Source organism: Osmerus mordax, chromosome 3, assembly GCF_038355195.1.
Source record: "Osmerus mordax isolate fOsmMor3 chromosome 3, fOsmMor3.pri, whole genome shotgun sequence".
Lineage (NCBI taxonomy): Eukaryota > Metazoa > Chordata > Actinopteri > Osmeriformes > Osmeridae > Osmerus > Osmerus mordax.
In genome coordinates, this window is record NC_090052.1 from 10139356 (window position 1) to 10165122 (window position 25767).

Below are 25767 nucleotides of genomic sequence, written 5' to 3' on the forward strand. Positions count from 1 at the left end.
CCTGTAGGTCACTTCTCTTATAACCAGTGTCTAGATTTGGATAGTAAGACAGAGAAAGTATTAATGTTTATACACATTGTATGTGCCTGTCTGTGTTCATTTGAAGAAGACATTTTTATTTTTTCAAGTCTTATGTCTTCTTCAAATGAACACAGAGTGACTAATAGTGACTAACTGTTGACTGTTGCTTATTTGCATTTCACGGTTCAGGCAATCACAACTCTATAAGCATTGAGGATTCAGAGTATTGCAATGCAGCAAATAAGAAAATATTTATTTTGAAGCAGGTTACTTCTAGCCTGGTCCTAACCAAACTCTCGTACATTGCATTTGCATTGCAAAAATTAAATTAGTAAGTAGGAGGGCAGAGCCAGGCTAGTTTACTTCGGCCTGACAAGGTAGTTATGCCAGCATTATGTGAGAAGTTCACGCCTACAATTTCCGATGCCTACTCGAGTATCTGAGGCGTCCAGGGTTGTCATATCCGCGGTTTTCTAGCTAAATTGGGCTACTTTGAAAACAGTGTCGCGGGTGAAAATGTATTGGTCGCAGGTGGCGGATTTTAGTCATAAAGTCATTTTAAAATTTTAACTATGGAGGCATCTATTGGATAAATGTGTAAAATCCTCTGTTGTACACCCCAAAAGATATCTTTGCGGCGTCAACTCACGGCGGAGCAGAGGGGGGGGGGGGGGGGGGGGGGCTTCTGGGGCTTGCGCATGTTGTCTCAAAAGCCCCAAATCTTTTAGGTTATTGGGTTGTCATTTTCGCCAAATATAACAATATAAGTCCAACGTAATGTATAGGCCTATTACATAAAACAAAAATATTTTGTGCTCAAGATTCGCTTGATCGGTGGCATTCCCTGTAGAACTCGATATCTGAACTCAAATCAAACCGAGACTAGGGGCCCGTTCTCCGTACGTCGCTTATTACATCCGAGATCAAATGACACATCCAAGATGACATCATCTTGCTTAGCATGATCTTAGGTTCTTCGAACACACTTGTTGTTTATGATTAGTATAGCTGGATTGAGTTATACGTTGGTCTAAAAGGGGATATTTATCGATAGTAGAAACCTTGATCAGCAACGCTGCTGGCTGCTCACATAAGTCTATGGCTGCTCACCGTGGCCAAAATGAGCACCCTGTTTTTTCCGCAACAGAGCCAACAGAGCAGCTTGCTCGAAGGTTACTCCGAATTTGAAGATTTTATCAGAACGCCAGGGAACACCTCGAAGTCTGCAAAATCCAAGAAGGAGGGCTGACAAAAAGTAGCAGACCAAATTAAATGTAGAGACGCGTTTTATCGCTTATTACAGTAAGCTAGGCCTATGTTTGTTTTTTTTTTCATACTTTCATATTTTCATTAATGTCATATGATGTGGTTTCAACAAATGTATAATGTAAATGACACCCTCACAAAAAAACGATGGGCTATCCTCTGAAAAAGTAAAGGCTAGCATATTGCGCTGTGTTTAAGGAGCCTATCTATCACGCAATGAGCAATTAATTCGGTTTCATGTTCTGCTAATTATTCTTGCACCTTCTGCAACAGGTTCCTGTAGTAAAAACGGACAAGACATGTCTGTGACAGACTTCCTGTATCACCTCTGCTTGTAAAGCCTCAATCTAATCGTGTTTACATAAAATAAACCTGTGCAGGTTTATTTTATGTATCATTTTATCATTTTACTGATTTGGTTCTTTGAATGTCGTTCAGTAAAATGAACGAATCTTTTTTCGAGTCATTCGGGGGGGGGGGGGGGGGGGGGGGTCCACTGCAAACACGCATCATATTCTCATGTAGGTTAGTGCATGACATGTGCATCAGCAGAGATGCTTCTTGGACAAAGAAATTCCTGCATTAAAATAATGTATCATGACAGTTTGTATGATTTGGTCATTTATTATCACACTAGCATTTAATTATCACGGCAAACAATTACACTGCACTAAACTGTAAGTGTAAATGTAAAGTGAAAATAACAAAACCAGTCAGTATGATGACTTGAGCGAATCATTCACGTCTTACTAAAACAGCGGCCACGCGAAAGGGAATGAGGAAACTGTTTCCTCTACTAAAAAATACAATGCGGGTCACGTGAAAAAAGGATCCAAAGACTCGTAGAAAGACCGAGTCGGGAAATGAACGAATCGTTCGTTTCCTCCAGCTACCAGTACAGAGCCTATGCAGGTCACGTGAAAAATGATCCAAAGACTCGTAGAAAGACCGAGTCGGGAAATGAACGAATCGTTCGTTTCCTCAAGCTGCCACGACAGAGCCTATGCAGGTCAAGTGAAAAATGATCCAAAGACTCGTAGAAAGACCGAGTCGGGAAATGAACGAATTGTTCCCTCTAGCGTTTCCTCTAGCTACCACTACAGAGCCTATGCAGGTCACGTGAAAAATGATCCAAAGACTCATAGAAAAGACCGAGTTGGGAAATGAACGAATCGTTCCCTCTAGAGCAGGGGTACTCAATTAGAAACCCAAAAGGTCCACTAACCAAATTTCCATTCAGTCCAGGGTCCGGAACAATTATGGTTTATTTTTCTGGTCTTTACCTCAGAGTTCTGGGGGTAATTTTGTTCAAAGTGTCCATGCTTTGTGTAGTGATAGCCGTGGGAACATAGGATATTTTATCAGGGGGGTGCTGCTGGGGGGGGGGGGGGGGGGGGGGGGGGGGGGTCTTAATGTTGCGGGGCGGTAGGGATGGACTGGGAGTAAAAATAGGTCATGCACATTCTGTCTGATGTGATGCTAGTTTGTGAGAACGCTAGGATACGCGCGTAGCACGCAAGACCATTTTTTTGTTGCCTTTATTTGAGCACAAAGTAGTTTTTTGAGCTTTATGTAAAATGAACATAGCCGTTTTTCAATTGGTAAAACCTTGACTAGTGAAGGTGATGTCTTTTTGTCTCAATGTTTCAGCCCCACCCTTACGTTTCTTAGCCTGGTTTTCCATTGTTATTCTTCTCCCGGTGCTCCCGATGGCCAGTCTGCTACTGCGGGGCTGGGCTGTGCCGCGGTGGTGAATTTTTAAGTCATATCATTGGAAATTCTCGTGCTGTCAGGGGGTGCTACAGCACTCCTAGTTCCCACGGCCATGATAGTGACGTTTCACATTAGCTACCACGACAAGGGCAACCGTCTCATTAAACACATCGGTTTTGTGCGCCCCACCGGCAGCACAAATGCATACTTGTCTAAATTAGGTATTTTTGGATTTGGATTTTCGCCGGGTTTAGAGCACGCCATGTTTTTCGCTAAGGAAGAAACAGGTACTGTTAGCAAATCGATTAGCCTGCGTTGTTGCGAATGACACACACAACCTGACCCACAGAGGTTGCAACCAACTTTCAGTGAGTGAGTTGTCATGGTGATTACAGTTATTAAAGCTCCTGATTGGACCTTTGTATTGGACAAGTAAGATAGAAACCACATTTAGTTGGAACAAAAAGATGTGCAGGTTAAAATGGAAACGTTCCGTCAAAATGAATTAATTCCATAATAATATATCGGTTATAGGTCCGGGTCCGGATAGGGAACCGCCTGGGTCCGGACCCTAAAGAATATATTGTGCTTATTAAAGTTATGCATTGTGCTTATTAAAGTTATGAACTTAGAAGTGTGCCCAGGCTTAAACATTGGGTCTCACACTGAGTGTGGGAAGCAGGCTGTTCTTTGTGTCTCTATCTCTTCATTTTCAGAAACAACCTTGAAACCGGGTGGAGACGGCACCCGAGCAGGTGGGACGCGTAGGCAAGAACAACTCCCTGATGCAGGAGAGAACAAGCTCAACCCTTTTTTGATACTTGTGTTTCAATTGCACTGTATAAATATATGCTGGGGAGGGACAGATAGCCAGTTGGACTTCGTGAACCAGCCCTAACTCTGTTGCGGTTAGGGAAACTTAGACAACCCCAGAGCTCTGTACTTGTTGATTTCCAACTGCTGCATTAAAGCTGATATTATCGGACCTCTGCGACTCCAGACCACTCTTTCTAGAACACAGATTTGTGTCATTGAATACCATCATTACATATTGGAATAGACACATAGATATATGAATCCTTCAAATGGTGACCCCGACGCTGAAAAGAGGGAGTCCAGAGGGTTCCTGCCCGACCGACAGATCGGGAGAAAGACCCATACACCGGTACGAGGAGGCAGATGTAATCGTCAGAGGCGCCTCAACATTAAAAAAAAGGTAAGCAGACACCTGTTAATTCAAAGTACTGCTATTCGGAACTGAGAACCCAATTTAGACGATTACTATGTTTCATCGTACCTAGTCAAACGAACAGTGGTGGGAAATCAACCGTTTTTAAGTTTTGTCTTCGTCAAGGGGAGGTTAGAGTCCTCTTCAAAAGGGTGGAAGTCCCTACACGTTTGTCTTTGTCAAGGGGAGGTTAGAGTCCTCTCCAAAAGGGTGGAAGTCCCTACACGTGTTTTGTCTTGTCAAGGAGAGGTTAGAGTCCTCTTCAAATGGGTGAGAGTCCCTATATGTGTTTTGTCTTGTCAAGGAGAGGTTAGAGTCCTCTTCAAAAGGGTGAGAGTCCTAACACGTGGTTTGTCTTTGTCAAGGAGAGGTTAGAGTCCTCTTCAAAAAGGGTGAGAGTCCCTGTAGGCCTATGTGTTTTATGTTTAAAAAAGGAGAGGTTAAAATACACTCCAAGGGTTAGAGTCCCTGAACTTGTTTTGTGTTTAAAAAAGGAGCACTCCAAGGGTTAGAGTCCCTGAATTTGTTGTGTGTGTGTTTATTTTTTCTTTCCTTTGTCCTCTCCGGTACAAAAGGGTCACAGTCCCTGAAAAAGTAATATTTGTGTGGAATCGGGTTGAGTTGAATGGTATTTTAAACAGATCTGTCGTTCCTTATAAATAAATAAATAAATCCACTAGGTGTCCTCCAAGGACCATCATTGCCTTCAGTGCGAAGTCTAACAAGTTTTCAAATTGTGAAATCACTCACTTTTATCAATCTCGTGCTTTTTTCTTTGACCAAGAAGTTACAGAAATCCCGAGGAGAGTTGGAGAAAGGTGGGGGCTAAAAGAGTCCCGTTACGTTGAGATCTTACAAAGGTTATCCCAGAGGGTATACCCCTGGTTTATAAATTGGTTCTAATACAATTGGAAGAGTTATACTAGAGCAAAATTAAGTGAATAGACGGTAAACGCTAAACCGCTGTGTTGGTCAAAGAATGGTTTGAGGAAATGTATGTGAAAAATTATGAGGAAGCAATTGGAAAGTTACATAAAGGATTGGTTTAGAGAGGATCATGGAAGGTTATGAAATAAAACACGTTTTGTGGATGTGAAGAGATGATTGGTTTAAACACTGATGTTTTGAAGAGGAAACTATGAATATATACTTTGAAGGTATATGGGATAACATTTTAAGTCAAAATAGTCAAATCTAGGGTTTTTAAGAGTTTTGATAAAGGTATTAGATATAATTTGGTTAAAAATGAGAAAGAGAAAATAACTAAATGTACTTTGATTTGGAGTTTAATTGTAATTTGGTTTTAAGTTTTATTTAAGAGTTTTATCAGAGCCTGGCATACTGTTTGGGATAAACAGTTAGGCTGTGATAATGTTGTTTTATGAAGAGGGTTATTATAACATTCAGTTCTGAAATAATTTGGGAAGACTCATCAAGTCTGATAAATTGTGGTTATGATGGTTTGAGCTAATTGGCTCGTTTTGAACTGCAGCAAAGCGAGTTATGAAGTTCTACCTCTCTGACCTTTATAGAAAATATAGTTGGGAAAAATGTTTGGTTAATAGCTACATTAAGCACATTATTTGGTTTATATTTCATTTAAGAAGCATACGGATTCTTGTTTGGCATAATGAAAATTGCTTTGATCATACCTTTGATAAAAAGAGCTGTGATTTGGTAAAATAGAGAATCTAAAACAATATTGGTCTTAAACTTAACTGTTTTAAAAGACAGAAAAGGTTTTTTGGAGTGAAAGAAATTAGACTAACAGTTGATTTTCTAAAGAAGGCAACAAAGAAACAGATTGTCATTTCTAGGCATGACTAATAGGAGTTGAATATCAAATGATAATGTATTGTCTTATTAGATGCTGTAACATGTGTTTGCTCAACAATAAGAAAACTGAAGGGTCAATACTGCCTGGTAATTATAGATATGTTTACAGTGGATTGAAATCTTTCCCAGTCCTGTACCAGATGCATTAACAACATTTGAATTGAATTATAGAAGATCATAATTACACAACTTAAACCTAATGCTCACGAGAAAAGAGATGTCTTCTGCTAAATTCTGTTCCAGGTGAAGCAGTAAACCAAAGAGTGGAGGAATCAAACGAGGAGATTGGGTATTGATTAAAGTTATCAATGAAAGGAGGGATCTTATGAGAACTTTAAAATATCCTGTCTAATGTCTGGTTTTTCTATTTGTTTCAAATTTATTTTATTTTAATTCTAAAAGCTTGGCTAAAGTTGTATGTATGTGGTGAAGGGGGCCTGTGAGTATGTCCAGGTCTGCCGTGGATACATGGATGTCGAATGTCCACTCTGTGGCGTGATGGTGGGTTTTCCCCTATAACATTATTAGGGTTTTCGCACTGTGTCCAGTGTGTCCTCACCAGTTGGCCATAACGCTGCATAGTCTCATCATTATTGTTGATTTGTATGCCAACATTGTGTAATCAGTAATGGGATATTTTTAAATTTGTGTTTGTTGTCACACCCTAAAAGGGTGTGAAAGGAGGGATTTATTTGAACTTTAAAAATATCCACTTTAAATCCTTAAATGGGTTCTTGATTTCAATATCTGTGTTTAATCATTGGTGTTCGACTGTTCGCATCTCATTTGACTCAGTTACTGCTTGATCATGGATCATGGGAGATAAGGTGATGCTGGGACTGTAACTCTTTTCTGCTTCAGGACGAGTCAGACCGGCGGGTCTGACTACCTAACCCCTGTTCTAAGGCCCCATTCCCCTGGAGACCCTGTCCCCCCCCCCTTCTCACTGGATGATCTACCCCTTCCCCTTGGAGACCCTGCCCCATCTGCCCCTATGCCCCATCAGACCTAGGAGTGGTCTGCCCCCCCCCCCCCTCCCCTTGAAGACCCTGCCCCACCTGCCCCAATACATCATCCGATGTTCGGAGAAGCCTGTTGTACATTTATGGACAGGACCATTCAAGGTCATCGAGAGAACCTTGCACGCCCTAAGGGTGCTGGGGAAAGGAAGTACGTGGTACCACTGGAGCATGTGTTGTGCTGCTCCAGAATCCAGTCGTACGTTGCAGGAGTTGGTGGAGAAGGGCCAGGAGGGCCAGTGAACCTTTTGCTATTGCTACGAATGTGAGAGTCCGGAAAAGAGGGTTACGACTAGGTCAAGAGTGGTACTGCTTGACCACACTAGAATTGTACTGGACTAAGAAGGTTTCCGCTATTTTACTTAAGAGTGTGCTATATCAATATCAACATGATTGTTGCTGTATCCCGTGTATCAGGTCCCTGTGAAACCGAATCATTGTCTCGGCTGTGGAGAACCCAAAGACGGGGTTCCAAATGCCGTTGCTGGGGCTGGCTGACCAGGACGAGGAGACGGTAGTTGGTCCGGGCTATGTTGATTGATCTCTGGTGTTTTCAGAGATCAAAAGAGGGATTAAAGAATATATTGTGCTTATTAAAGTTATGCATTGTGCTTATTAAAGTTATGAACTTAGAAGTGTGCCCAGGCTTAAACATTGGGTCTCACACTGAGTGTGGGAAGCAGGCTGTTCTTTGTGTCTCTATCTCTTCATTTTCAGAAACAACCTTGAAACCGGGTGGAGACGGCACCCGAGCAGGTGGGACGCGTAGGCAAGAACAACTCCCTGATGCAGGAGAGAACAAGCTCAACCCTTTTTTGATACTTGTGTTTCAATTGCACTGTATAAATATATGCTGGGGAGGGACAGATAGCCAGTTGGACTTCGTGAACCAGCCCTAACTCTGTTGCGGTTAGGGAAACTTAGACAACCCCAGAGCTCTGTACTTGTTGATTTCCAACTGCTGCATTAAAGCTGATATTATCGGACCTCTGCGACTCCAGACCACTCTTTCTAGAACACAGATTTGTGTCATTGAATACCATCATTACATATTGGAATAGACACATAGATATATGAATCCTTCAAATGGTGACCCCGACGCTGAAAAGAGGGAGTCCAGAGGGTTCCTGCCCGACCGACAGATCGGGAGAAAGACCCATACACCGGTACGAGGAGGCAGATGTAATCGTCAGAGGCGCCTCAACATTAAAAAAAAGGTAAGCAGACACCTGTTAATTCAAAGTACTGCTATTCGGAACTGAGAACCCAATTTAGACGATTACTATGTTTCATCGTACCTAGTCAAACGAACAGTGGTGGGAAATCAACCGTTTTTAAGTTTTGTCTTCGTCAAGGGGAGGTTAGAGTCCTCTTCAAAAGGGTGGAAGTCCCTACACGTTTGTCTTTGTCAAGGGGAGGTTAGAGTCCTCTCCAAAAGGGTGGAAGTCCCTACACGTGTTTTGTCTTGTCAAGGAGAGGTTAGAGTCCTCTTCAAATGGGTGAGAGTCCCTATATGTGTTTTGTCTTGTCAAGGAGAGGTTAGAGTCCTCTTCAAAAGGGTGAGAGTCCTAACACGTGGTTTGTCTTTGTCAAGGAGAGGTTAGAGTCCTCTTCAAAAAGGGTGAGAGTCCCTGTAGGCCTATGTGTTTTATGTTTAAAAAAGGAGAGGTTAAAATACACTCCAAGGGTTAGAGTCCCTGAACTTGTTTTGTGTTTAAAAAAGGAGCACTCCAAGGGTTAGAGTCCCTGAATTTGTTGTGTGTGTGTTTATTTTTTCTTTCCTTTGTCCTCTCCGGTACAAAAGGGTCACAGTCCCTGAAAAAGTAATATTTGTGTGGAATCGGGTTGAGTTGAATGGTATTTTAAACAGATCTGTCGTTCCTTATAAATAAATAAATAAATCCACTAGGTGTCCTCCAAGGACCATCATTGCCTTCAGTGCGAAGTCTAACAAGTTTTCAAATTGTGAAATCACTCACTTTTATCAATCTCGTGCTTTTTTCTTTGACCAAGAAGTTACAGAAATCCCGAGGAGAGTTGGAGAAAGGTGGGGGCTAAAAGAGTCCCGTTACGTTGAGATCTTACAAAGGTTATCCCAGAGGGTATACCCCTGGTTTATAAATTGGTTCTAATACAATTGGAAGAGTTATACTAGAGCAAAATTAAGTGAATAGACGGTAAACGCTAAACCGCTGTGTTGGTCAAAGAATGGTTTGAGGAAATGTATGTGAAAAATTATGAGGAAGCAATTGGAAAGTTACATAAAGGATTGGTTTAGAGAGGATCATGGAAGGTTATGAAATAAAACACGTTTTGTGGATGTGAAGAGATGATTGGTTTAAACACTGATGTTTTGAAGAGGAAACTATGAATATATACTTTGAAGGTATATGGGATAACATTTTAAGTCAAAATAGTCAAATCTAGGGTTTTTAAGAGTTTTGATAAAGGTATTAGATATAATTTGGTTAAAAATGAGAAAGAGAAAATAACTAAATGTACTTTGATTTGGAGTTTAATTGTAATTTGGTTTTAAGTTTTATTTAAGAGTTTTATCAGAGCCTGGCATACTGTTTGGGATAAACAGTTAGGCTGTGATAATGTTGTTTTATGAAGAGGGTTATTATAACATTCAGTTCTGAAATAATTTGGGAAGACTCATCAAGTCTGATAAATTGTGGTTATGATGGTTTGAGCTAATTGGCTCGTTTTGAACTGCAGCAAAGCGAGTTATGAAGTTCTACCTCTCTGACCTTTATAGAAAATATAGTTGGGAAAAATGTTTGGTTAATAGCTACATTAAGCACATTATTTGGTTTATATTTCATTTAAGAAGCATACGGATTCTTGTTTGGCATAATGAAAATTGCTTTGATCATACCTTTGATAAAAAGAGCTGTGATTTGGTAAAATAGAGAATCTAAAACAATATTGGTCTTAAACTTAACTGTTTTAAAAGACAGAAAAGGTTTTTTGGAGTGAAAGAAATTAGACTAACAGTTGATTTTCTAAAGAAGGCAACAAAGAAACAGATTGTCATTTCTAGGCATGACTAATAGGAGTTGAATATCAAATGATAATGTATTGTCTTATTAGATGCTGTAACATGTGTTTGCTCAACAATAAGAAAACTGAAGGGTCAATACTGCCTGGTAATTATAGATATGTTTACAGTGGATTGAAATCTTTCCCAGTCCTGTACCAGATGCATTAACAACATTTGAATTGAATTATAGAAGATCATAATTACACAACTTAAACCTAATGCTCACGAGAAAAGAGATGTCTTCTGCTAAATTCTGTTCCAGGTGAAGCAGTAAACCAAAGAGTGGAGGAATCAAACGAGGAGATTGGGTATTGATTAAAGTTATCAATGAAAGGAGGGATCTTATGAGAACTTTAAAATATCCTGTCTAATGTCTGGTTTTTCTATTTGTTTCAAATTTATTTTATTTTAATTCTAAAAGCTTGGCTAAAGTTGTATGTATGTGGTGAAGGGGGCCTGTGAGTATGTCCAGGTCTGCCGTGGATACATGGATGTCGAATGTCCACTCTGTGGCGTGATGGTGGGTTTTCCCCTATAACATTATTAGGGTTTTCGCACTGTGTCCAGTGTGTCCTCACCAGTTGGCCATAACGCTGCATAGTCTCATCATTATTGTTGATTTGTATGCCAACATTGTGTAATCAGTAATGGGATATTTTTAAATTTGTGTTTGTTGTCACACCCTAAAAGGGTGTGAAAGGAGGGATTTATTTGAACTTTAAAAATATCCACTTTAAATCCTTAAATGGGTTCTTGATTTCAATATCTGTGTTTAATCATTGGTGTTCGACTGTTCGCATCTCATTTGACTCAGTTACTGCTTGATCATGGATCATGGGAGATAAGGTGATGCTGGGACTGTAACTCTTTTCTGCTTCAGGACGAGTCAGACCGGCGGGTCTGACTACCTAACCCCTGTTCTAAGGCCCCATTCCCCTGGAGACCCTGTCCCCCCCCCCTTCTCACTGGATGATCTACCCCTTCCCCTTGGAGACCCTGCCCCATCTGCCCCTATGCCCCATCAGACCTAGGAGTGGTCTGCCCCCCCCCCCCCTCCCCTTGAAGACCCTGCCCCACCTGCCCCAATACATCATCCGATGTTCGGAGAAGCCTGTTGTACATTTATGGACAGGACCATTCAAGGTCATCGAGAGAACCTTGCACGCCCTAAGGGTGCTGGGGAAAGGAAGTACGTGGTACCACTGGAGCATGTGTTGTGCTGCTCCAGAATCCAGTCGTACGTTGCAGGAGTTGGTGGAGAAGGGCCAGGAGGGCCAGTGAACCTTTTGCTATTGCTACGAATGTGAGAGTCCGGAAAAGAGGGTTACGACTAGGTCAAGAGTGGTACTGCTTGACCACACTAGAATTGTACTGGACTAAGAAGGTTTCCGCTATTTTACTTAAGAGTGTGCTATATCAATATCAACATGATTGTTGCTGTATCCCGTGTATCAGGTCCCTGTGAAACCGAATCATTGTCTCGGCTGTGGAGAACCCAAAGACGGGGTTCCAAATGCCGTTGCTGGGGCTGGCTGACCAGGACGAGGAGACGGTAGTTGGTCCGGGCTATGTTGATTGATCTCTGGTGTTTTCAGAGATCAAAAGAGGGATTAAAGAATATATTGTGCTTATTAAAGTTATGCATTGTGCTTATTAAAGTTATGAACTTAGAAGTGTGCCCAGGCTTAAACATTGGGTCTCACACTGAGTGTGGGAAGCAGGCTGTTCTTTGTGTCTCTATCTCTTCATTTTCAGAAACAACCTTGAAACCGGGTGGAGACGGCACCCGAGCAGGTGGGACGCGTAGGCAAGAACAACTCCCTGATACACAAGAGAACAAGCTCAACCCTTTTTTGATACTTGTGTTTCAATTGCACTGTATAAATATATGCTGGGGAGGGACAGATAGCCAGTTGGACTTCGTGAACCAGCCCAAACTCTGTTGTGGATAGGGAAACTTAGACAACCCCAGAGCTCTGTACTTGTTGATTTCCAACTGCTGCATTAAAGCTGATATTATCGGACCTCTGCGACTCCAGACCACTCTTTCTAGAACACAGATTTGTGTCATTGAATACCATCATTACATATTGGAATAGACACATAGATATATGAATCCTTCAACCCGGACCGCCAATTAGTGACCCCTGCTCTAGAGTTTCCTCTCGCTACCAGTACAGAGCCTGTGCAGGTCACGTGAAAAATGATCCAAAGACTCGTACCCGAAGACCGAGTCGGGAAATGAACGAATGATTTCTGTTTACTTGGACGAGCCTATGCAACAGTCCCGATGCGCGGCCACGAGAAAATGAACGAATCACTCTTTGAGAGGACTCGTTACTCCCGAGTCCTTGTAAGGATTCGTTCAAAATGAACGAATCGTTCACGAACGACACATCACTAGTTTGCAACGTCTGGCTTAGCCAAATATTTTGTTTGACTATTGTGGGCATGTCTATGTGAGCTGTCCATCATATTCTTCCGCCCCTTCCACGTCGACTTGCATTCTCGCCATCTTTCAGTTTGTTGCACCAAGTTGCATTCAGTGCAATTATATTAGCTAACTTATACACAAAGAAAAGGACTTACTTACCGGAGCAATGAACATCTTCAGATTAACTGGAGACCTCTCCCACCTGGCGGCTATTATTATCTTGCTGCTCAAAATATGGAAAACCAGGTCTTGTGCAGGTAAACTAGCTAAAAAGGCACTGTTACTACTATGCCAGTTGTGTCGTTAGCATTCGAAATACAGATCCCATAATGTCTAGCAACGACCTAGCTACAACAAGCTAGATAGCCATGTCACCTCTTGGCCTGGCCGTCTTTCATGAATTTTAGTTGGCATGTGAGCGTTGCATTTATGGTTCTAATCATAACTATATCTGATGCTCTAACTAAGAATGGTAACTTTGGCTTGCGCAACTTAGTTTGAGTACTGTACCACTAGCTCTACCTAGCTCCAAAGTAGCAGCTTAACTTGTGTTAGCTAGCCTACAAATCTAGCGTAGGAGTGACAACCATCTCCACCAATCACAAAATAATACATTTGTGCCTTAATAAATAATACATGCAGTACTTAGCAGCGAGTTACACATTGCTGCGTATTTTGTGTTTAGGTAATTAGAGATTGGGTTTCCATCATAGACGTGCTGTTGTATAGCAACAGTAGTTGTCTATCTTGTATGGTGGTCTACTTGATGTGTAGAATGTTAGGCTAGCTGGCTAGTCTATCACGCATAACGTTAAAACAATATACTAAATAGTTTTCGGAATCAAAGGCTTGCTAACTTTTCACAATGTTCACACAAGTTTATTGGCTAGCTATGCAGTTAAATTCATTGACTGCTTGTTCTAGGATGAAGGTTAGCCTAGCCCTAGACCAAGCAATTTATGGGTTCTGACGTGGCGTTCTAGAAATACCTACGGAAGCAGGTAGCAAACCTCACAGATTACACTGTCAAGTTATTAAAACAGTTAATATTATTTTGACACTGACCCCTGTTGACCTATCCGTAGATGCCACCAAGCTAACAAAATGAGGTCCCCAGGACGTCCCCTGAACGTCCCCGAAAGTTATTAGGACGTCGCAAGGGAACGTCCCCATGACGTCTTTTTGTAGGGTTCCCTAAAGGTCCCGGGGACGCCGCAGACAAACGTCCCCTAAATGTTATGAGGATCTTACATGGACGTCCCGGGGACGTTTGTCTGCGGCGTCCCCGGGACGTCCATGTAAGATCCTCATAACATTTAGGGGACGTTTGTCTGCGGCGTCCCCGGGACCTGCGACGTCATGGGGACGTTCCCTTGCGACGTCCTGATAACTTAAGCATACCAAATGCAGAATCAATTTCTCAACCTTAATTTATAGTCACATTTATGCATTTAATGGATATTTATTGTATACAAAGTATAAAATGCATATTACCTAGTAAAATGTAGCCTATAGTGCAAAACTAAACTGAATGTGTTCACTTAAACTCAACAATGTAATTTAACTTTACAACAGGAAAGTATAACAGGCTGCTGCTAAGTATTGTGTATTGTAACTTATTATGTGTATGCTTATAGAAAAAACACGATTTACAGTATAAACAAACTTTATTTAAATGCATTTTAAAAGCCTGAATTACATTTACATTTATTCATTTAGCAGACGCTTTTATCCAAAGCGACTTCCAAGAGAGAGCTTTACAAAGTGCATAGGTCACTGATCATAACAACAAGATAGCCACAAAACATTGCGAGTAGCCAAAACATGAAGCACACATTGTGAACAACCAAAGTAAGTGCCAAAGGGAAGAACCATAAGAGCATGTAGTTAAACAAATTACAATTAAACAACATGAACTGCTGTAAGTGCAAGTGTACCTGTGGAAAAAACAAGCAACAATAATAAAAACAATATATGACAGCGAGTACAAAAAATTTAAATCAGTTACCACTAACCACAAGAGCAACAAGTCTCTGAGCAAGAGTCATTGTGATCCTTGATGAAACTAACATCGGGTCAAGCGAACCATTCGTAAGTACCGTTGTACTCCCGGAACAAGTGCGTCTTGAGCCTTTTCTTGAAGGTGGAGAGACAGTCAGTGTCTCTGATGGAGGTGGGGAGTTGATTCCACCACTGGGGGGCCAGACAGGAGAAGAGCTTGTGTTGGGACCGGGCGGTCTTGAGCGGTGGGACCACCAGGCGGTTGTCTGAAGAAGACCGTAGGTGACGGGTGGGGGTGTAAGGCTGCAGGAGAGACTTGATGTAGACGGGTGCAGTCTCGTTCACTGCTCGGAAGGTCAATACCAGGGTCTTGAATCTGATACGGGCCATGATATTGATGATGTGAATCAATGATATTGATTCACCCTCTACAACATCCGGAAGATCAGGAGATACCTGTCTGAGCACTCCACCCAGCTGCTAGTCCAAGCACTCGTCCTCTCCAAGTTGGACTATTGCAACTCTCTGCTCGCTGGTCTCCCAGCATGTGCAACCCGCCCTCTTCAGAGGATTCAGAACGCGGCGGCCCGCCTGGTCTACAATCTACCCAGACGCTCCCATGTTACCCCGCTCCTCATCTCTCTCCACTGGCTACCTATCATGGCCCGTATCAGATTCAAGACCCTGGTATTGACCTTCCGAGCAGTGAACGGGACTGCACCCGTCTACATCAAGTCTCTCCTGCAGCCTTACACCCCCACCCGCCACCTACGGTCTTCTTCAGACAACCGCCTGGTGGTCCCACCGCTCAAGACCGCCCGGTCCCAACACAAGCTCTTCTCCTGTCTGGCCCCCCAGTGGTGGAATCAACTCCCCACCTCCATCAGAGACACTGACTGTCTCTCCACCTTCAAGAAAAGGCTCAAGACGCACTTGTTCCGGGAGTACAACGGTACTTAGGAACGGTTCGCTTGACCCGATGTTAGTTTCCTCAAGGATCACAATGACTCTTGCTTAGAGACTTGTTGCTCTTGTGGTTAGTGGTAACTGATTTAAATTTTTGGTTCTCGCTGTGATATATTGTTTTATTACTGTTGCTTGCTTTTTCCCACAGGTACACTTGCACTTATAGCTGTTCATGTTGTTTGGTTGTGACTTGTTTAACTACATGCTCTTATGGTTCTTCCCTTTGGCACTTACTTTGGTTGTTCACAATGTGTGCTTCATGTTTTGGCTACTCGCGATGTTTTTTTGGCTATCTTGTTGTTATGATCAGTGACCTATGCACTTTGTAAAGCTCTCTCTTGGAAGTCGCTTTGGATAAAAGCGTCTGCTAAATGAATAAATGTAAATGTAAATGATAGGTAGCCAGTGGAGAGAGATGAGGAGCGGGGTAACAAGGGAGCGTCTGGGTAGATTGTAGACCAGGCGGGCCGCTGCGTTCTGAATCCTCTGAAGAGGGCGGGTTGCACATGCTGGGAGACCATCGAGCAGCGAGTTGCAATAGTCCAACTTGGAGAGGACAAGTGCTTGGACTAGGTGGATGGAGCTGGGTGGAGTGCTCAGACAGGTATCTCCTGATCTTCCGGATGTTGTAGAGGGTGAATCTACACGACCGGGAGACCGCAGCAATGTGGGCCGTGAGGGAGAGCTCGTCGTCCATGGTAACCCCAAGGTTCCTGGCAGAGGATGAAGGGGTCACCGTCGCAGATCCCAGGGTGATTGAGAGATCGTGGGAGATGGAGGGTTTAGCCGGGATGATGAGAAGTTCTGTTTTGGCGAGGTTCAGCTGGAGGTGGTGCTCGGTCATCCAGGCGGAGATGTCTGTGAGGCAGGCCTCAAGCCTAGCTGAGATCCCCGGATCGGTCGGGGAGAACGACAGGTACAGCTGCGTGTCGAATTAATTTTCTTATATTTTTATTGTCTATAGAAATTAAGATACATAAATTTTCTCTTTGGCTATTTCACGTTGGATAAACATACAAATACATAGATAGTAGAGCTTAAGTTTGTATTCAAATATATTTACCTCAAATTCTATCCTTCGTGTGGCCCACCTTCACAGAAGTGCGCTAAATTACTCTAAACTAGCCAACTACACACAAAAAACTATTAAAAACACAATAACAAAGAACTATACTATCAACACTAAAACTTAAGTTGAAGATATATTTACACAAATTGATTATCAAACGGTATTATAGCTATAAATTAAGGATGCGGAATCAAAAAGTTTTTCTGTCTCTCAATGACGTCTTCACTCAACAACAGGGTTCACGTCACGAGCGGTGGCGTCCGCGAGAGATGTGTTGTAATAGGCTAGTATGGAACATTTCCAGAGACACAGCTGGTGCTTGGATAGGCTGGATCCAGCTTAGATGTTTTGTTTCAGTGATGGTACATCCCAAAATACAGGGTTTTTCCTGCATAGAGAACATTTTGGCGCGCGCCAAAGCCGTTTTCCCGAGCGCCAATGACAAATACCGAGCGCCAAAAGCAAAAAAAAGCGTGCAATGCATGTCAGCGAATACAGTCGTATGCAAAAGTTTGGGCACCCTTGATAATCTCCATTACTTTCATCTATAAATTGTTGGGCGTTTGGATGAGGAACGTCTTTGTCATATATATACACATACGTCATGGACAGTGATATTGTAGCAGTGAAATAAGGTTTATTTGATAAACAGAAAATATGCCATACGCATCATAAGAGAATTAGACATGTGCATAAATTTGGGCACCCCAACAGAAAAATCACATGAATTTACTAGAGCTTCCTTTTGCAAAAATAACAGCCTAGACGCTTCTTATAGCCTCTGATGAGTGTCTGGATTGAGGTAATTTGGACCATTCTTCCTTACAATACATCTCCAGTTCAGTAAGTTTTGATGGGTGCCTAGCGTGGACAGCCCGCTTCAAGTCACCCCATAGATTTTCAATTATATTCAAGTCTGGGGACTGGGATGGCCATTCCAGAACATTGTAGTTGTTCCTCTGCATAAATGCCTTAGTGGATTTGGAGCAATGTTTCGGGTCGTTGTCCTGCTGGAACACCCAACTCGGCGTAACTTCAGCTTTGTTACAGATTCTTGAACATTATTGTCCAGAATTTGCTGGTACTGAATTGAATCCATGCGACCCACAACTTTAACTAGATTCCCAGTTCCTGCACTAGCCCCACAGCATGATGGACCCCCCACCAAATTTTACTGTGGGCAGCAAGTGTTTTTCTAGGAATGCTGTGTTATTTTGCCTCCATGCGTAACGCCTCTTGTTGTGACCAAATAACTCTATCTTTGTCTCATCAGTCCACAGCACTTTGTTTCAAAATTAGCCTGGCTTGTTCAAATGTAGTTTGGCAAACCTCAAGCGAGCCTGTTTGGCGCGTGTGCAGAAAAGGCTTCTTCCGCATCACTCTCCCATACAGCTGTTCTCTGTGCAATGTGCGCTGAATGGTCGAGCAATGCACAGTGACACCATCTGCAGCAAGATGACCTTGCAGGTCTTTGGAGGTGGTCTGAGGGTTGTCCTTGACCATTCTGACCATTCTTCGCCTTTGCCTCTTTGTTATTTTTCCTGGCCTGCCACTTCTGGCCTTAACAAGAACTGTGCCTGTTGCCTTCCATTTCTTAATGACACTCCTCACAGTGGAAACTGATAGCTGACACCTCCGGGATAACTTTTTGTAGCCTTCCCCTAAACCATACTGCTGAACAATCTTTGTTTTTTGATCATTCGATAGCTGTTTTGATGCCCCCATTTTGCCACTGTTCAGAGGAGAATCAAAGAGAAGCACAACTTGCAATTGGCTAACTTAAATACCCTTTCTAATGATTGAATGCACCTTTCTATGTAATTGAAGGCTTAACGAGTTAATCAGACTAATTTTGTGTTGCAGTTAATCAGCATTTAGTAGGCAGAGGTATTCAAATCAAATAAATGATTAGGGTGCCCAAACTTTTGCACTGCCTATTTTTTCACATTTGATTTAATTTCACACAACTAAATACTGCTACACCAAATATCTTTGTCTGGAAAACACCCCAGCACTCAGTGTTAACTAAAAAAGGAATATTACAGTATTATATTGATCTTTTTTGGTGAAGACAGTAAATTATCATGCAGCCTCAGAGGGGTGCCTAAACTTTTGCATAAGACTGTATGTTCTCAATAGTATGTTTCAAGTATGCTACAGCCGAACCCTCGTTCTGTTTTGATCAATAGTAATCGAGTTGATAAGCGTGTCTTCTTGTTTGATCAATACGCAACTGTGAGGTGTGCGAATGGACAGAGCGGCCAGTAAACTGTTGTTCCGCTGCGAGGGGCCAGCCCGACGTGCACGAATACACCTGTACAAATACAAATGAAATTTAAACTTAAAATGCTGACAAAAGTTTGATTTACGATTTCCAACGCAGCCTCCATTGGTATTCTTAACCTGGAATGATAATATATAGTGCAGTGTTTCCTCTATGGCTAAATTTATGTCGCCACGGTATCAGAAATCAGGCTGTACAAAGTTTTAGGCCGTCTATCAGCAGTGATTATTAGAGTGCATGTCAGAGAATTGCACGGACACGCGCTTCACACCGCAGTTGAGATTGCGTGTGTGCGTCCTTGATAACTGTAAGTCGTGTAACTTATGTTGTCAGTTCATTTAAGCCTGTTACCGATAAGTCTATATTTCTTGCAAATTGAAATCAAGTTAACTGGTGATTTTCATTGTTTGTATTCTTCCTCTGCTAGCTAAATTGTCCGTTGATTCGATAGCGATTGCTGCCCTTGCTCAGGTTTGTATTTTAGGTGCATTATTATGCTGAAGTAGTTTTAATTAATAAAAAGTGGGTTTATTGTTATTATTTGCTACAGATTGCTTAGCCTATCAAGATCAAATGAAGCAGGCAGTGTACATGCTTCAGAGTGGCCTAACTTAATCGATAGGCTAGGCTACTGACCATTTACAATAAGTTGTTACGTCAATTATTAATTGGCAGCATTTATGCCATTTAGAACAGACTTTGAGTGTAAGGTGTCTTTAAGTAGCCTAACTTTATTGCATTAGGGGAAATAGGATATGGATATTTGTGCAATATTACATTAGCTATAAAAAAGAATATATATATATATAAATGCAGTCCATTATACATGTTTTTTTTTTTTTTGGAGCACCGAAGACCCATTTTGACCCAGGAAAAACCCTGCTATAATGTATTACTTCGCTCAAATGCAGGTTATTGGTACCATTCATAAACAATTGATTTAATACTGTACAGTTTCCACAGTGACAGTAGGCTATAGCTCGAGCAAGTCACATCACAGAATGACACACAAAAGAAAATATCAGTTCGGAATTTAGGTGGTTACGTTATGACCAACGAATGACGTTCCTGGAACCCCCCGAAAGTTTTTAACATAATGTCATATCATAATCAACCAGGGACGTTCCTGAAACGTCCCCTGAAAGTAAATTGTGACCTTTTAGGAACTTTAATAACGTCCAAAGAACGTCCTAGGGACGTCCTAAGGATAACGTCACGGTATAACCTATAGGGGACCAAATAGGAACGTCACCGTCCCTTGTTAGCTGGGCAGTTGGACCTGGCTGGTGTCACTAGGCATTAGCAAGAGGACTGATAAAGGCGTATATCTCCCCCCAAAATCAATCAAATATTAAAGATAGGATAGGAAAATAGCAAGCCAGTATTCTGTTCATACTGCATAATATATTGTCATATAGGCCTAGATTGTGAAACCAGATACAGTGGTGCTCTGTCTTGTTTGGAGAACCTTTTCACTTTGCTGAGGGTGTTAAAAAAAAGGGTGCCTGTAACTCACCTTTTGGCCATGAATTGGTCCATTTAAAGATCCTGTAAAGCAAATTCAATGTTGTGCTTCTAAGTACATTATATACGTGTGAAAAGAGTTCCTGAAAGCATGTGCAAAGCGCTAAAACTTTGTCGCACTGAAATGTGGAGTTAGACCGTAGAACGGTTTCTCCTCCGTTTTCAGATCAGGTTTTAATGGGCGGAGCCACAAAATGACCTATCTATGTCATTTTGACCGATCTACGTCAGATCACTGAATGGCTCCTCCTGCTGTACTGTTATTGTAGCCTACATCAGCTAGCTAGCTAGCTTCAGGATGTATCCCTCCACCCGCAACTGCATCTTCCCTGGATGCAAGAACTGCAGCTGCGCTGCAACGCTATTTAAGTTCCCTATTGATAAGGAAAGGAAAAATAGGTGGATAGATTTTGTGAATAGCCACGCTCATGGACAGCTTCGGATAAACTCCAACAGCCGCCTCTGCACTGACCATTTCACGGCGGATAGTTTTCAGGGGGGGGGGGGCACGCCTACCATGTAGAGACAGAAATGACATGCCGTCGTGTAAATAAGAAAAATAACATAAGGCCAATTAGTTTGTTTAATAAAAGAGCAAGCTATGTACCTGTTTTATAGGAAAGGTAACCTTAAATGACTTATTTTGTGATCGGGCGCTATATATATATATATTGATTTTTTTATTAACTTGAACTTCCAGGGGGGGGTCGGGGGGTGCCATTGGGGAGGCGGGGCGCCCCCCTAATATAATGGTAGGGGAAACACTGGTTTTAACATGGACCAGAGACAGACGGGGTTCACGGACACACGGCAACGTCGCACCTGGACCATCCACCACCGCCAGCAGTTCATTACTCAGTTCTGTGTGCTTGTTATAATTATACTAGATAACTTTTCCAGAGGTATCTCTGCTATGAGTTAGTGCAAACCGATAACTTTATATTAGGATACTCGGTGTAGAATGATGGGATTTTGGTGAAATGGTAGCTAATGTGCTAGAAGTAGTTGGAGAGCTCACTGTCTGCTGTCTCTGGTGTCCATTTTTACTCCTGTGTTACAGCTCAGGGGAACAAGCTTCATTTATATGCATCTGTATGTTTCAGTCATTGAACAAATAAATTCTAATTCTATACTGTTTTGTTCGGCTTGACGTAGCATCCATTATCTGGGTTGTAGGTACTTGAGAGAGGCGACGCCTTCCAGCGAGGGGGCAGAGCTTCAGCTCCTTGAGGCGACACGCCCCCCCAGTCTCAAGCAGAGAAGACTGCTGATTTTCTCACGATTTCAAAGCCTAATTTAACATACTTGTCAGTGTTTTTTTTTCATTCGAATTTGGATGGGTAGTTAATAACACATTCTTCTGTGGTGTGGTGAACTTAAAACTCGTTTTCAATTCCACTTTACAGGATCTTCTGGTACATTCTGGTAAAACAAAAAATAGCTGTGTAATTTATATTGTCAAGAACAATTTGTTTTAGTGCATTATCAGCCAGATATGTGACATTTTGTACAAATGTGTTGTTGTGTAGGCATTTCTGGGAAGAGCCAAATCTTGTTTGCCGTGGTTTTCACCAGTCGCTATCTGGACCTGCTCTCATCTTTCATCTCCCTCTACAACACTACCATGAAAGTACGAAGAGTGTTGCATCCCAATTGCCTTTTACATGTCTCCCCAAAAGGCTGGAGGTTTTATAGTAGCTTCTTTTCATTGTTTTTCTTCACTAAATAAAGAGTATGCTGGCTTGTATACCCCTTAGTTGGTTGTAGGACTAGTTTGTCTAATGACAACATGTGAAGTTCGAATCCAGCCTTGGCCCTTTGCTGCATGTCTCCCTCTCATTCTCTCTCTCATTCTCTCTTCTCTCTCTCTGCATTTCCTGTCACACTTCACTTATAATCTGTCCATTAAAGCATGACAAATGCCAAAGACCTAAAGAACTGTTACCTTATCTCCCTCCTCTTCCATAGGTGATCTACATAGGGTGTGCCTATGCCACTGTTTACCTAATCTACATGAAGTTCAAGGCCACCTATGATGGTAACCATGATACGTTCAGGATGGAGTTCCTGATTGTTCCTGTAGGGGGGCTGGCTTTCCTGGTCAACCATGACTTCTCTCCTTTAGAGGTTAGAGACACAAAACATGAGCGGAAAAAGAAATTCACGACTTTGGGGCCACCGATTTGCATTGAGCATAAATGGTTGTTCAATGTTTGTCAGTGTAATCTAATCTTTTCTAGTACTGCTTCTAGTTTGTGGTTCAGAGTTGCTCTTTGAATGATATGTCCATGCTTGAAGGCAATGATTTGGACCAAGAGTCATGTTATAATGGCATGAATCTTTTCTGTCGCTTTCCTCTATAGATCTTGTGGACGTTCTCCATCTACCTGGAGTCGGTAGCCATCTTGCCCCAGCTCTTCATGATCAGTAAGACTGGCGAGGCGGAGACCATCACCACCCACTACCTGTTCTTCCTGGGCATGTATCGAGCCCTCTACCTCTTCAACTGGATCTGGCGTTGCTACTTTGAGGGCTTCTTTGACATGATTGCCATTGTGGCAGGTGTGGTCCAGACCATCCTGTACTGTGACTTCTTCTATCTCTACGTTACCAAAGGTGAGTTTTTCAATGTTGACGATTGCTATCTTGACCATACTGTGGGTGGAAACCACAACTTTCTTTTCATTATCATGAATCTCATTCTCATTTTTGGTCTTCAGTGCTGAAAGGAAAGAAGCTGAGCCTTCCAGCATAAGAACTAGACAGGGAGACCCGTGTCTTCAAGCAGACTCAGGGCATGTGGAAAAAACATCCTGAAATCCCTCCAAGCCAGCGGAAGATGTATGAGACATAGAGCCAATGGGGGGCATAACACTAGTCTCTTCGTCATGAGTATAACTGAACTGGTAAACACCAACACGTTCCAGAACTGAACATCAGATGAACACGGGTTCTTGATCAGCCTATGGGTTCCTGTGTTTAGCATCTTGCCTTACCTTTTTTTTTACATTGTGAGATGTGTATTTTCTTTCTTTCTAACAATGAAACACGCATTGTAACAAATAAGGTTGACTCAATGCAAAGTTCCTTGTTGAACTTGGTAATGAAAGGCACAATGTTAAAGTCTTTTTCATGGATTTGATTTATGTCAAAGGAATATTCTGACTTTTTTGTACTCTTCTCTTTTTTTGTTTAAAGAAGAATTGACAAATCAACCTTGTTTGTCTCCACTGTGGTTCAGTTTGTATGTTTAAACCCCACTGTTTACCTGTCCCTCATTTTTTAATTCACAGTTTTTAATTTGTGTTCCAAAGTGGTCATTAAGAACTGCCATTTCTTTTAATGCACTATTCTTGGTGCATATGGTGTATTCCTTCTCATTCTGACTTCCATTTTGTTTGTGCCTTTTTGAGAATTTCAAAACCTATAAAGACCTTGTGCCATTTAAAGGACTTCTAGTATTCTGCTGGTGCTGCACCAATGTTCATACATACCCTTGTAGTGCTACTCTTTTTAACAATTTACTGACACATACCTTAAATTAGGTTTGAAAACATTTCATGTACATTTGGTGGTGTTTTAACGCAGTATTACTGACTGGGGCTGAGATATTGCAACGCCAGTGGGGAATGGGGATACTACTGTGGTTGGATGTCAATAGTTAATTGGTATTAAGAGGTCCACTGAACAGCAAAAAATTCAACAGCCTTGCAGAATTGACATATGAAACAATATTTTGCAGGCGCACATTTTAGAACCATTAAATGATGGCTTTTACTCCCAGCTGATTTAAGTCATTTTCAGTCATTCCTAAAGGTACATAGTAGTTCATGCTTTTTCAGGCATTGCATGATATCCTTTAATACTCCCTTCACTGAATGTTTTGCTACTTTTTCCTGTGGTGCTAAATAAAACATTCATGTTAGAATATTGTTTTGAAAGTGGTAAGCATACTTTTATCACATTTCATATCAGCGTCTCATTGACTATCAATGGCGTAGGTTTGGTCTCAGCTTTGGTAGGGACACACATCTCTTCTTTTTGGGTGACATTTCCTATCTACCAAGCACAAAAGGTTCAAAAATATAAATGCTGAGACCAAACGAAATACTAATAGGAGGCTTTATTATTTCCTGGCGTATTTAATAGCTTACCGTGTCAGACTTCTGCCCTCTTTCTGCAAGTCACGATTCACGATTCATCATCTTGTCTCGCAGGCTCGAGGCGCATTGGTTAACTTGGAAATGTATTTTTCACTTTTCTGGGCAACGAACATAGTATAGATAATAATACGAATGAGTTTTGCAAATATATTGTGCAAAATATTTTTGTCGGAAATTAACAAAAAATTGGTGGGGACAATTGTGTCTTTCCCAAACTTGGTCGTGACTAGTCCCTATTAACCCTATGCAAACCTACGCCCTTGAGCAATATGGACCAAATAGCCTGGGTAAACTAAGGGTATATAAAAGAATATTAGAATTTCACAGATTTATAAGTGGTCAAATGTGATTTAAAGAAATCTTAGTTTTTGACCAGATGTTGGTGCAGAGACCATGACTTGAACTGTCTTTAAACTGTTGAGATCGACACAGACACTTGCCATAAACACACTAGAGATTTATCCACCCACCAAATATATATATTTTTTTCAAATAGTAACATTAGTAATATTCCAAAGATACGAGAATAGATTTGACTTCATTAGGAGTTGCTACTAAATAGCTTCTGAAGTGTATAAGTTGTGTAGAAGGCTTGTTTAGAATTTTATATAACTTGTTGGGGTATATTTTTTTCTTCAGTTTTTTTTCTTTTTTACAATGCAATGTAGCTTTCTATTAAAATTATTTACCACAAGAGGTCAGACTTTTGTGCATTATGGTGTTTAGGGCATTTTATGTTTAACATGATTTTTGCAACTGCACTTTGGCAATGAAGCATAAGTCTTAGTGATTTTGTAAACTGTCAATTCTGCTTTAATGTAGCACCAAAATGAAAAAAGGATACCATAGCTGAAACAGGTTACAGCCCAGGATAACCAGACAACAATAGGAATGTTTATACATAAAAGGGTGACAAGTAATAGTTAATGTACAAGTTTTGATGCAAGGCATGAATAATTTAAAAGAGTGAAATGTTTTGTGAGTTTTTATCTAAATTTAAGCGTTTCAAATGGAAACTGAAAATATACAGACTTTAAATGTCCTTGTCTGGTCTCTATAAAGATAACACATTTTACAATGTTTCAGTAAAAGCTGTAAGAGTTTCAATCACGTATCGCATGCACTTAAGGCATGCACAGTTTGTCAGTCACACGATACCTTATCAAAAGGTTAAAAAGACCTTGCAGAAAATGTTTC

General features: G+C 41.5%; 1 protein-coding gene across 1 annotated transcript; it reads left to right on the forward strand.

The window, feature by feature from the left end:
• Positions 1–12634: 12634 nt before the first annotated feature.
• LOC136941279 (ER lumen protein-retaining receptor 2-like) lies at positions 12635–25266 on the forward strand. The gene is made up of 5 exons (XM_067233746.1): positions 12635–12820; positions 21937–22037; positions 22376–22534; positions 22771–23023; positions 23128–25266. Exons 1-5 carry the CDS (start codon positions 12730–12732, stop codon positions 23160–23162), a joined length of 639 nt encoding a protein of 212 aa, XP_067089847.1. The 5' UTR covers positions 12635–12729; the 3' UTR covers positions 23163–25266.
• Positions 25267–25767: the final 501 nt, after the last annotated feature.

Excerpts from the sequence above, each read along its gene's own strand:
- LOC136941279 (XM_067233746.1), top strand. The coding sequence starts at position 12,730 with ATGAACATCTTCAGATTAACTGGAGACCTCTCCCACCTGGCGGCTATT. Across the intron at positions 22,535-22,770 it reads ATGACTTCTCTCCTTTAGAG|ATCTTGTGGACGTTCTCCAT; the intron begins GTTAGAGACACA and ends TTTCCTCTATAG. Across the intron at positions 23,024-23,127 it reads CTATCTCTACGTTACCAAAG|TGCTGAAAGGAAAGAAGCTG; the intron begins GTGAGTTTTTCA and ends TTTGGTCTTCAG.